Source organism: Populus trichocarpa, chromosome 13 (genome assembly GCF_000002775.5).
Source record: "Populus trichocarpa isolate Nisqually-1 chromosome 13, P.trichocarpa_v4.1, whole genome shotgun sequence".
Classification (NCBI taxonomy): domain Eukaryota; kingdom Viridiplantae; phylum Streptophyta; class Magnoliopsida; order Malpighiales; family Salicaceae; genus Populus; species Populus trichocarpa.
This window is the reverse complement of record NC_037297.2, coordinates 6,012,845-6,025,764: the sequence shown is the minus strand read 5'-3', so window position 1 is coordinate 6,025,764 and position 12,920 is coordinate 6,012,845. Positions and strand designations below refer to the sequence as shown.

The window sequence follows — 12,920 nt, the reverse complement described above, 5'->3', positions numbered from 1 at the left end:
ACTACTGGAGGATTTCCAGTCCATTCCACTATATAGTTAGGGTTCAGACATCCTTGCATGTTTGTATAAGCATCTATGTCAAGCTACATTGGAGAAATTAAAGCAAGTTGGATGATGTTTATTACTTTTACAGGTAAAATAAATGTAATAAGTTTGTTATTTTTATATTATGTTTTTTTATATTTGAGTTGGTTACTAATTGTTGTATGTTTCTTGTACATAAAGCTATGATCGTGGGGGTATTTACACTTGGGGTGACGTCCATACCTGTTATGTTTATCCAGGTTTTTGAGGTTGATCTACAACTTCCATTAGGATACAGGTAATATGTTATTGAACATATAAATTACGTTGTTTAGATTAAAAATATTTTTCCTGAAAACCTTTTTTAATAAATTTCATTGCTTATTTATTAACAGATAGTGTGGGATATTTTGAACATAATCCAACCTATGTTTTGTCATTTTATTATAGCGAGTTAGATAAACAACAGTTAAATCAGGTATGTTGGTAAATTAAGAGAGTGAAATAATTGTGTGTGTTGATGTTAGTAAATGATGGGAATTAATTACTTGCATTGATGTTTGATTTTTTAGATATTGGTATATCGGTTAAAGTAATTGTGTGTGTTAATGGTGGTAAATGATGAGAATTAATTATTTGCGTTGATGTTTGATTTTTTGAATATTGGTAAATGTTAGGAAATTATTGCATAGGTTGATGTTGAAATTTTTTGATATATATAAATGTTGGGAGATAATTTTTCATGGGTTAATATTGGTAAATAATGATAAAAAAATTGCATAGTTAATGTTTCAATAAGTCGTGTGGAATCCTTATTCAGTAGATGATATGACACATGCTCTTGTTATATGCATATCGGCCATGAATTTATGAACATCAGTTTCCCCCCTCATATTTTTTGTGCTTGTTGAGTTGCATTACCGAACCGTGTGATGCTACAGTTTGGCTTTAAACAACACATCTCGTCTGATATAGATACGAGTGATCAGTTGCATTTCATTAGTTGTTCGGGTATGTATGTTGATTATAATTGGATGATCCACCATCTCTAGCATATATTGATGTGGGATGCACAGAGAAATTTTATTTTTAGAGAGGTGCATCCTGTAATTTCTAAGAAGAAATACATGGGCTGGTACCTAAGTATAACAAGTCAAATCATTAGACCTAACCCAACACAAGTTTCTCCACGCGAGGAGATGGAGTATAAGCCACATGCACGTCAGATTCAAAATATTGTAAGTATTTGTTATTTTTTATAGGATTTGACAAAATCATTGTATTTTATTTATGGATCAATAATTTATATTTGCTTCATATTAGGTTGGACAATTGCTATATGATTGTTGACGTGTTATGGCTGATCTTTGTGATCTCAATGATGATGATGGACTTGCTCGTTATTATGCATCTTCTTGGCTCGAGACATGTCGTACCACACTTGACTTGTTAGAAGAGACATTGAGCCTATATGATGTTGTCTCGAAGGTGGTAGTCATGCTATTGATGAAGCTGTCCATCCACTCGTCATCGCAGAAGACATAGATAGGACTTAAATGTATTATTATGTTGTGTTATTTTTCTAGTTAAGAGTTATTTTTATTATTACTAGTTTTGTAATATTATTTTTGCTAATTGTCATGTTAATTTTAAAATTATCTTACATATTATGCATTTTCATGTTCAATTTATATAAGCATGATTTAATATCGTCAAAAAACAAATAATCATATGAACAAGTTGTTTAAAATTTCAAATCATTTATTAACAACTTAAAAAATATAAAAATAAAAACAATGTTTAAAACACACACATTAATTAAGAATTATAATTAACAAATAAAAATGGAATTAGAATTATGAGTTTGAAATTTAATAATTTATAATCTTATTTAACTTTTGATTTTGATTATGGTTCTATGTTGAAATTTAATATGAGCAATTGCTCAGCGGTTCTAAACAATCATAAATAATAAGAATAGCGGTTCTTTATAACTGTTATTATCTTTAATAGTTATTAATAAAACCATATTTTTTAATAGCATGTTCGTAATTGCGGTTGAATCAAAACTAAACTATGGTATTTCATATACTTAGATAAATGACCCGAAAGAAAGTATTGTAGTTAGTTAGTTCTATCTTCTACTTCTTCCTGTGTTCTCTGTCACAGCGAGTTCAATAATCATTCATTCACTGATAGATTCAGAGTAGAGATAGATATGGCTTATTATTACTTTGATGATAAGTCTCGACTAAATTCCTTTCTTACCTTTTTCTTTCTATTGGTATTACTATTTATCAACCCTTCTTCAGTTCTCTCCAAGTCTCCTCGCCCGATTACTGTAAACCCAATTTTTCTTTCTCTCTCTCTCTCTCTCTTTTCATTGCCTTCTTTGATGTAGTTATTTCTCTATTTATTTCTTATTTTGATCTTCTTCTTCTTGTTTTTATTTTATTTTATTGAGATTACAGGATGTTGAGGTCAGGCAAATTAAGAATGAGTGCTATGCTGATATAGAGAGGTGAATTAAAAAACTATTTATATGCACGTATCTTTTCTTTCTCTTGCTTCCAGTTTGTTTCTTGAGAAAATTTATATGAAACAACATGTTGTGAATCTTTTAGGATATTAGTGATACAAACACATATCTCGGTGTCTTTTCTTTGATGGGTTGTGATTTGTTGATGGAAACAGTGGGCTGTGGGGTCAACAATGCAAAACTTCGATGACAGCAAAGGAGAATTGCGCTTTGAAGTGTCTTTCTCCAATTTGTTATGAGCTTATATATGAGAGTGATCCGGTGAGTTAAGTCTGAATGTGGGATTCTTTAGTTGGGTTTGATTTTTGTTTGATTGGTTTATAAGTTTTTTTTTTATTGCTTTCTGTTTAGCTTGAAGAAGGAGAGAAAGATTTCACAAGAAGTCAAGAGTACAAGTACTGTATGTATAAGTAAGTTTAAAAACTTTTTATGGTTTTAGTTGTGATGCAGCTGGTTTGAGATCTTTGATATTTCTTATCTGAATCATGCTGACATTCTGGGAATTTTACTTCTTGTTATCGTCTAGAGATGTTGAATCTCTATGTTATATGCTATAATGTCATGAACTTCATTGGGGAGATCAAGAGTGGCTGTGGTGAAGCAATTTGTTTTTTTGAATTATATCTTCAATGAAGATTCTTTGGAGTGCGTTGGGTGTTTATGATTAGATTTATGTGTAATATAACAACAAGATTTCTGGTGTGAATAAGTGTCTGGCCTTTAATTGGGTTGATTATATTATCAATATGTAAACATCTGGAGGTATCTGGTTGTTTTTGATGTACTTAGTGGATGTTATTCCCACATTTTTATCTAGTGAATTTTCTAGCCATTCATCTATTTGGGTTTAAATGAAAGTTCCTCTACCTCTGCCCATGTTCTCCCTTTTCCTAAAAAATTAACCAACATCATGAGACATGTTTCTGTTTAAGTTGGTTAGAGTTATGTGTATGCAAGTGTTGCCTTTAACATATGACTTTGTCAATAGTATTGAAAATTGGGCGGGATATGCTTTGTTGTACTATAGTTGAATTTAAAGTTAGCGTGATGACCACTTCCTAAGCAGGATGGAGTGAATTTTGGTGAGAAATGTGTTCTTGGACCTTGGTCTTCTGTTAAGTACTATGATGTATAACACCTTTGTGTAAGTGGTTTTGGGGAACTGAGGAGAAACTTGCTGCTCTGGAGATAAGGCCAGTTGAAGAAGATAATTTAATTTATTTTTTTTTTGAAAAGAAGGTACTGAGTGTAGGTGTTCTTGATGACTTTCCCCATATTGATAGTCATGAAGCCAGTGCTCCTGAGATACTAGGTAGGACAAAAGACAGTTGGTTGTCATGTTTACGAGCTGTATGTGGAATTGAGGCATAGCATGAAAAGCAGATGATCTGCATATTTCATTTTTTGGCTGGAGAGGAATATACAATGGAACTTTAATCTCGTGTTCAATTTCTGATCTGCTTTTTTTTTTTTTTTTGCCATGGTAGTCACTGTGGGGTGATTTTCTTATTTGTTTGTCCTCTTAAGGAATTTTATGCTAGTATTGTGGCAAAATTGGCTAGTTCAAACTTTTATGCTCAAATACTTGTTTAGTTGTTATGAGGTACTTTGTCAAACTAGAGACTGTTGTCCTTGTTTGTAGCTGTTTGAAATGAAATATACAAGTAGGATACTGAAGAAGATCCTTTGACTGCAAGATATTAGGTTATTATTCTCATCTATTTAAAAGTTTTTCTTGGCTCATTGTACAACCTGTCTCGTGACCTTTAATTGTGTTGGCTTTCGGTGCTATGTTTGAGTTACTCTGATCCTAAATTATAAGTACATGCCAAACAAAAACCTATCAAAGTTTTCAACTTGCGTAATCCACAACATTGAAAAACATAGTTTAGCTAATGTATCACAAATTTTGTTAAAAATAATAGATTGACAAAAATGTATTACTTATGATGACACTTCATAAAAAAATGTATCACATGTTTTGTCAAAAATAGTAGATCGACTTTCAGGACGAGGCAGTACGGTGGGGCTTTGTTATTGAATATACTGATTTGGGTTTCGAGACCTGAAATATTTCATATGGTGCTCAAATTTCTTGCTTGTGTTTGGTCAAATTGTATCTCTTTTGTTTTTAGAGTGCTGGTTCACAAAATGAATTTCACGACATCAAATATCATGAACAATGGTGGTGCTTTAATTTCATTCAATTTTGACGGTTTTTTTCTCTGTTCGTGCTTCCTTGATTTGTGTAATCTATCTTTTCCCTCATTTTTGTTTGTCATGGCATCATGTTATTGGCTGGTTCCTTGAGGATTTGCCTTCTCTCAATTCCTGTTAGATAATTTCCTGATTCATGGACCTCCTTCAGATCCATCATTGAGTTTGGAGACACTGCCGTCATACATTTGTTTAGAAAGAGAGGATAGAAACTTGGGAGAGAGTGCCAAGAGTTTACTAGACACTTAATCAGCTGATTCTGTGAAAAAGGGTTTTGCTCATTGTTTCCGGAAATAACAAGAGTGAGTTTAACAATTGAAATGCTTACCTTTAGTGAAAGTGAAACCAAGAGTGTGCTCCCTGATTATAGTGTAGTGGAAACAACCCTAAAATCTCAAATCTAAGCAGAGAAATATAAAAGACAAACACAATCAATCACACAAGAAATTTATGTCGTTCGGTAACTTAGGCCTGCTCCATGAACGAGATGATAAAAGAAATTCACTATAAGAAAGTAGAAGATTACATAATGTCATAAAAAATGCTCCCACCCAAAATCTCAAAGTATCTCAAAACTCACTTTTCTCTCTCTTTTCTCTAGCAACTAAAGTGTACAATGATAAAATCACTCACAAATAAGTCTTACCCTAAAATATGATGAATTTTTTTTTATATGGAGTAAGCACATGGGTATTTCTTTTCTCACTTAAACCCACAATTTAAGACAAACCCAACATATAGAGTGGAGTTAGGCATCTTTGTTTCTCTACCTTACAAACTTGAGGTCACAATCATAGTTGCTCTATTGTTGTTCTTCTCTATTTGAAATATCCTCTCGCTGACTTATCATGTTGTTTGTTTGATAACTTGTGGTGCATTATGTGGATGAGTAACTAAATTTTCACGCAATTGTGATTCTAAGAAACTTCAACAATGAAGTTATGCTACTGAAAGTCTTGAAAGTTCATTTCGATTCTATGATCACATTTTTCAGTAATACGGTGGAGTTGTCACTTCACTTTTGTGATACTAAAATGTCCTGTTTCTTATGACTAGCACGTAATTTGTATGCTTTTCTGAATCTTCTTTCTTCTACTTCTCCTGGGATTCTTTTCTTGACTTTGTTATGAACTAGTTGCTTACTCACGGACTGCAGGTCATATCCTCAAGTTATTGTCTGGTTCTTGATTCGAAATTGTATTTGCTCTCATATTGAACTTGAGACATATTTGTCTGTTACATTTCCTATATTTTAAAAATCCATATTAGCCTCAAAATCAAATTAATGTCCTACTTGTTATTTAGAAGTTCGATTATTTAATTTTCTTCTTCGTTTTTTTATTTTTATTTTCAGGAAATCAATGGGAGAGTCCCTCGAGGGTATTAAGGGAGCCTTTGACATGTAGTTGGGTAACATTTGCTATCATTGCTTCCTCTCCCTAACAAAGAAAAACTTTCAAGAATTGTATTCCATTTACGCATTCAAAAGCACCCAAAGAAAGAACGGAGAAGACTAATCTGCATATTAATTGTTTTCTCAGAGAAAATCCATGTGAAGACCTGTGTTCGTGTGACAAGACACTATCTTCCTCCCCTTCAATCCTTTAATTGGTGTTGCCAAAACATATTCCAGGTTACTTCTGTAATGGATAATCCCACCACAACTCCTGTATAATTCTGCTCTTTTTCTAGTTTTTCATGATGGTTTAATAGTTATGTTTCTTAAAGTGCATTACAGAAATGCTTTCAACTTGAGGCAATTTTGCTATTCTAAAGAAGATTAGCAGCCAACTGTAGATGGGAGGCTAATTTTTGTAATTTATCACTTCCAAGACCGAAAGGAGTAGCAAAATTATGAAAACATTCTACTAAATTCTGACATAAGGTAGCACTTGTAAATTCGTCACTGGTTACATTGCCTGCAGGCAGTAGAGGATTTATCTGCTTGGTTGTGTTTCGTGTTTTGTAGCGCGTCAATATAAATTATTTCTGTAAAATATAAAAAAATTATTAAAAATATAAAAAATATTTTAAACTTTTTGAATTTGATAGTCATAATAGGCCTAATTGAATTGACTCTGTTTCTAGTACACACGTTTTCATGTGTGATGGATCAAACTGTTGGGTTTTGTAGTCATTAATTGTTTTATGAGAATACAGATGGTTTGAAGTTACTTCGGTCTGATTTCTTTAATAATAATAAAAATAATATAGTTTTTAATCCTTTCAAATTAAATTTATGTTTTTTTTAATAATAATAATAATATTAATATTAATATTAATTTTACCTTTCAAATTAAATCTATAGTTGTTTTTCAATAATATTTTTTAAAAAAATTTATTAATAATTATATTAATAAAAAAATATTTATAACACCTGCACGCCTGTCAAATCCAAAAACAAAAACCTCGGGTCTAGCATATATATCAAAACCAGGGTTTGACAACTTTTGTCTGAACAAAACAAATAACAAATAAAAAAATAATTATGTATTTTAATTGTTAAGAGTAAAAAAAAAACACAAACAATCAAAATAATATCTCCCAGTAAGAAAAAATAAAAAATAAAATTGTTATTACAATCTATAGGAAAATACTTCTTAATTTATAATTATTTTCCCCGCATAAATTTGTTTTTTCGTTATAATTTTGTTTTTTAAAACTGTTGGGGGTATTTTGTGGGCCCATGTCAGATTAGCTTTTTATACAAGGCCGTAATTATTTTTTATTCGGATTGCTATCCTTTCTTTCCCTAAAAGCTTTCTACGTGGCCCTTCAATTTCAATTACCTTACTTTAATTTGGATTGTGATCAACTGAAATTAGTACGAACTAGACCTCCGGCCGTGGGGTCGGATAATTTTTTTAGTTAAAAAATATTTAATAATTACTATCGTGTTTTTTAGAAAAGATATTTTAACAATAAATTTAAAATTCATTGTATATTATGATATTTTAAAAAACAATTTGAAATGGTGACACTTGTAATAATAATTTTTTTTAATATTAATATAATAATATATTAAATTGAATTGAATCAACTTAGATTAATTAACAAAACCTGCATGTTGGGTTATGAAACCAGTATAATTCTTCTAAGCTAAATAACAAAAAAAAAGATTTTTTTATATTAAGTTAAACTAAAAAAAATATATCATTGAATAAAAAAAATATATTTTTTATTTCAGAGGCTTAAAATACATTAAATAACATAAAAGAAAAAAAAATAAACAAAGAGGTTAGAGTGTAAGATGTGGGTTAAAAAATAGGAAAACAAAGAAGAAGAAAACAAAGCATGCCCATGAGTTAGGCCTTTTATTTTTTAAAATATAAAAAGGATATAGATGACGCATCGACTGTAGTCTTAGAATTCGATGACTAGACAATCATTGAAGAATTGGGGTAATTTTTTTTTTTTTTTGCCTAAAACGTCGATGTCCAACACATTTTTTTAGAACTTGGTGACACCAAAATCGACTATCTGGCGAGTCTCTCTCCTTTCTCAAATTAGGGTATGAAAAATAAAGAAATTAAAATTTTATACCAAATTATATGTTAGACAACTCAAGGGATCAAAAAGTGATCATTTGGTAAATTGGAGGACTAAATTGGACTTTTCAATAAAATTTTAAAACTACCATCTAATTTTTGCACTTTTTCCATTTTGGTCCTCTTTCTTTCAATTTTTCTCTTGGTTAACAAATGAGAAGCAATTGTTTTGAATTTTACAATAGAAGGGCTTAATCCAAGAAAACAATATTTGAGGGTCAAAATAAAAGAAAATTCATTGCTTGAGTCCAAAATGAATTGTGAAAGAGTAAATAATGCACACATGTACAATGTTTTCACCTCAAGACTTAGTTTTCTTTATTAGTCCATTGGCCCACCCTATATCAAGGCCGTATTATTTTTTTTTAATGCAAGAAAATATCAAGGCATTGATAATGTGTTTTTTAAGAGAAAAAAATTAATTATAAACTTAAAATTTGACGCATATTAGACGACCTTTTTTTTCAATACTAAAAAGGTGACATTTTGGAATTTGATTTTCAAATATTAAGACAGTATATTAGATTGAGTTAAGTCAATTCAGGTTAATTAGCTAAGCTAGCGACCTGAGTTATGCGACCATGGCAACCTTATAAAAAAAAATTAAAACAAATAATGATCTCCAACCACAAAGAAATTCAATATTTAATTAAAAAGATAATTAATTAATTTTTTTTAAAAAGCCTGAGTAAATCAAGGTCAATCTGTTAAACTTGCGATCTACGTCTACAACCCATTGGATTTAATAAATTTTATTTCTTAAATTATTTTTTATTTAAATACACAACAACCAGGCAAGTGAGACTATTTTGGTATCAAATAAACAATTTTTTTAAAAGGAACAAACATGATAGGTGTGTGAGACTGAAAAAACAAAAAAAAATGACTGATTTTTTTAAATTAAATAAAAAAAAGGCATTTAAATAACAAATGATGATTTTTTTAAAAAAAAAAACATGAAAGGAGATGAAATGCATTGACTCATTGAGTAAAGATAACATTAAAAAAAACTAACAATTAGGCAAGATGCATGGACCTACCAACACGCGTGGCTCATAAAAAGAAAAATTAGAAATAAAAACATTCAAGTAAAAAAACACGAGTGAATCCAAGTTAACCTATTAAACTCACGATTCGGGTCATGCATATTTATTTTAATAACTTTTATTTCATAAAGAAAAAATTACCCTAAACATTATATAGTTTACTTTATTTTAAATAAAAATTATAGAAAACATCCTGAGTCAATAAAATTTTAAAATTTAAATGAAAATACAAATTTACCCTCATGTTGCACTATTAATTACTGTATTTTCCAGATGAAATCACCAATGGATTGAAAAGTCGTCAGTTTTATTTGACGGGTTTCTAAAAATTTTCGAGTAAATTGAAAATTTAAATTAAAAATTACAGACGGAATCACCGACGGATTGAAAAGTCGTCGGTGATATTTGACGGTTTCTGAAATTTTTTGATTAAATTGAAAATTTAAATTAAATATTATAGACGAAATGGGTAGAAATATTAATATTTAATTATTCATTGGTAAAATGCCCCAATAAATAGAATCCCTCATTTCACAATAGACAAGCCTGTTCTTCTTCGTCGTTTTCTTCTCCTTTTTCTTTTTCTTCTCTCTTTGTAAAAAACATCAACATCCCTTTCTTTCTTTCTCTTCTCTTCTCTCCTCAACTCTTCCTCTCCTCCATTCTCAGGTATGTCTTTTTTTTTTCTTTTCTCTTCTTAGATTTTTTTAATTAACCTACTTTATGAATTTGTTATTTTTTCTCTTCTCAGCTTCACTCGCAACTACATTAAGGTAAGATTTGTTTTTTTTTTTTGTTTTTTTATTATATTTGTTTTTTATTATATTTTTAAATTTTTCTGTTCTTAATAATTGTATGAATGTTGTTGTAGGATTTTTTTTTCATATGAGATCAATGTTGTTGTTGTTTTATTTTTATTGTGTTATTTATTTGTTGCAAAATTTTTGAGTTGATTTTCTTTTTTTTTCCAAGCAACTCAATTCTGAGTATTATGGAGTGTTGATTTATATTAATTTAATTATTTTCTAGTTTTGTTAAATAGATTTTTTTAAAAAAAAGTTTTAAATAATCACCGACGAAATTGAATATGGTATTTTTTTTGGTTATATGACAATTTTCCGGAGGGAAATACCGATGGAATGAAGTGGGATTTTTTTTGCGTGCATTTTTCGTCTGTAAAACCATATGTTTTTTTTTGTTTTTTTTACTGATAAAAATATCGACAGATGATGAAATTACCGATGAATGTTAGTCTGACGGACGTGTTCCATTGGTGAATTAGTCGGTAAAATTTTCACCAACGAAATGATAATCTCATGCAGACGAAAAAAATCCATCGGTAATACTGTTAAATGTTGTAGTGTCTCTTTCACTGTAGGAGAAGATTAGCCATGTGTCATGTGTGAAGGGAGGTGGAAAAGAGAGACATCATATATAATTAGCAACATCAATGGTGACTAAATATAATGCTGCTGACGGTGCTACCTTTGATGAAAGTTTGAGTAAAAAAAGACTTTGTTTCTGATGGATATTGTGTCAGCTAGTGATGCACCAAGGCTCGACCTGCTTTTTGTTCACAATGAGGCTTCACTGACCTAGCTCTTTGCTTTTTTGGACGCTAAGAGCTACCGGTGATGCTGGTTCAACTGCTAGGTTTGCAAGGAGATCTGAATAAATTGCAATTTCTGCTTAGTTTAGGGTTAACAAAGTTCATTGGCCCGGGATACGTATCTGAAGGCCATGATACAAATGATCTGACAAAATTTAAATTGGTGGCTAGAGTATATCATGCTTGGAAAAGAGATGAAAGAGGTTTTTTAGAGGCAATTTCATTATTTTAAAGCAATAGAGACTTTTTTTAGTTATTAAATTGAATATTATAGCAAATAATTCAACATTTTTTATTATTTTTTTGTGTCATGTAAACCATTATGAATTTATAAAGTTAACTATGTTTTTTGTAATTTTCAAAAATATAAAGGTATAAATACTTTAAATAAAAAACATCTAAAAAAAAGTCCATGAAACTTTTTAAGATGAAGTCATTGATATCAAAATATGTTTTTTTTTTTCTAGCTGAAATGTGACCGACCAAATGTTCTTTTATCTTATTTTTCTAGTGACTGTCTTTCTCATTCTTTAACACAAGAAATCAAAACACAAACAAAATAAGGTTTAGGATCTAAACATAAAATCATAGTTATCAAACCCGGTCCAGGAGTTGACCCGGCCAAGGGCCTTGGTCCTGGGTTTCATGGGTCAACCCGAAAAAATTAAAAAAATATTTAAAATTGTAATATTTCATATGAAAAAATTAAGAAAAAAATCATGTGAATATAGACTATACATGTTGTAAATAATGAAGTTTAAAAGAATATTTTAAAATATTTTTTATTCTATATTGAAAAGATATTATGTTATCCTTTTAAGTTGAAGTATTTAAACCAAAAAGTTTTTTTATCCCACAATGAAAAACACATAACTTTTTTCTTGTGAACATAGAGTATATATATTAAAGAGCTTCAAATCTCATATTGAAAAGATATTATGTTATCCCTTTAAGTATTTAAATCAAAAAGTTTTTTTATCTCACATTGAAAAAACATAACTTTTTTCTTGTGAACATAGAGTACATATATAAAATGGCTTCAAATCCTATATTAAAAAAAAAAAAATTCTTGGAAACATAGAGTATATATACTAAAAGGTTTCAAATTCCACATTGAAAAAACATAATTTTTTTCTTGAGAACATAGAGTATATATATTAAAGGGCTTCAAATCCCACATTGAAAAGATAATATGTTATCCTTTTAAGTTGAAGTATTTAAACCAAAAAGTTTTTTATCCCTCATTGAAAAAACATAACTTTTTTCTTGTGAACATAGAGTACATATACGAAAGGGTTTTAAATCTCACATTGAAAAAAAAAATTTTCTCTTGGGAACATAGAATATATATACTAAAAGGTTTCAAATTCCATATTGAAAAAATAATTTTTTTCTTGGGAAAATAGAGTATACATATTAAAGGGTTTCAAATCCGACATTGAAAAAATAAAATATTTTTCTAATATTTATATAGTGAACTTTAAAAAATGTTAATAACCAACTAAAAAAATATGAAAAAAAAGGGATATAGGAGAAAAACCACATTTGAAAAAAAAAAACACTGGGTCTCGTCTGAGTCATGGGTTGACTGGGTTATGCCGGGTTGTTACACCGGCCGGTCTTTTAACAAATTTGGACCGGTCCAGCCACTGGATCGATCCGCCGGGCCGGTCCGGATTTAATAACTGTGCATAAAACTCTCAAAAAAATAAGTACAAAAAATATAAAAAAAATAATTAACAGTCAAGAGATCAAGCTGAAGTTTGCTACGCCTCTTGAATAGTAAAAATTGAAATGCCTAGTTTTGTTTTCTTAATTTTAGTCCTTGTTTTTTTTTTTTTTTATCTTTTTTCCAAACAACAATTCAAAATCGATGTGTAATTCACCTATAGAACACCTTGAGCATGCACTAAAATGTAAATAAAAGCAAATCCTAA

General features: G+C 29.8%; 1 protein-coding gene across 1 annotated transcript; it reads left to right on the top strand.

The window, feature by feature from the left end:
- The first annotated feature begins 2,107 nt into the window (after positions 1-2,107).
- LOC7493862 (uncharacterized) lies at positions 2,108-6,664 on the top strand. Its single transcript, XM_002319178.4, has 6 exons — positions 2,108-2,365; positions 2,496-2,545; positions 2,719-2,824; positions 2,915-2,973; positions 6,135-6,190; positions 6,322-6,664. Exons 1-5 carry the CDS (start codon positions 2,243-2,245, stop codon positions 6,184-6,186), a joined length of 390 nt encoding a protein of 129 aa, XP_002319214.3. The 5' UTR covers positions 2,108-2,242; the 3' UTR covers positions 6,187-6,190; positions 6,322-6,664.
- The last annotated feature ends 6,256 nt before the right edge of the window (positions 6,665-12,920 follow it).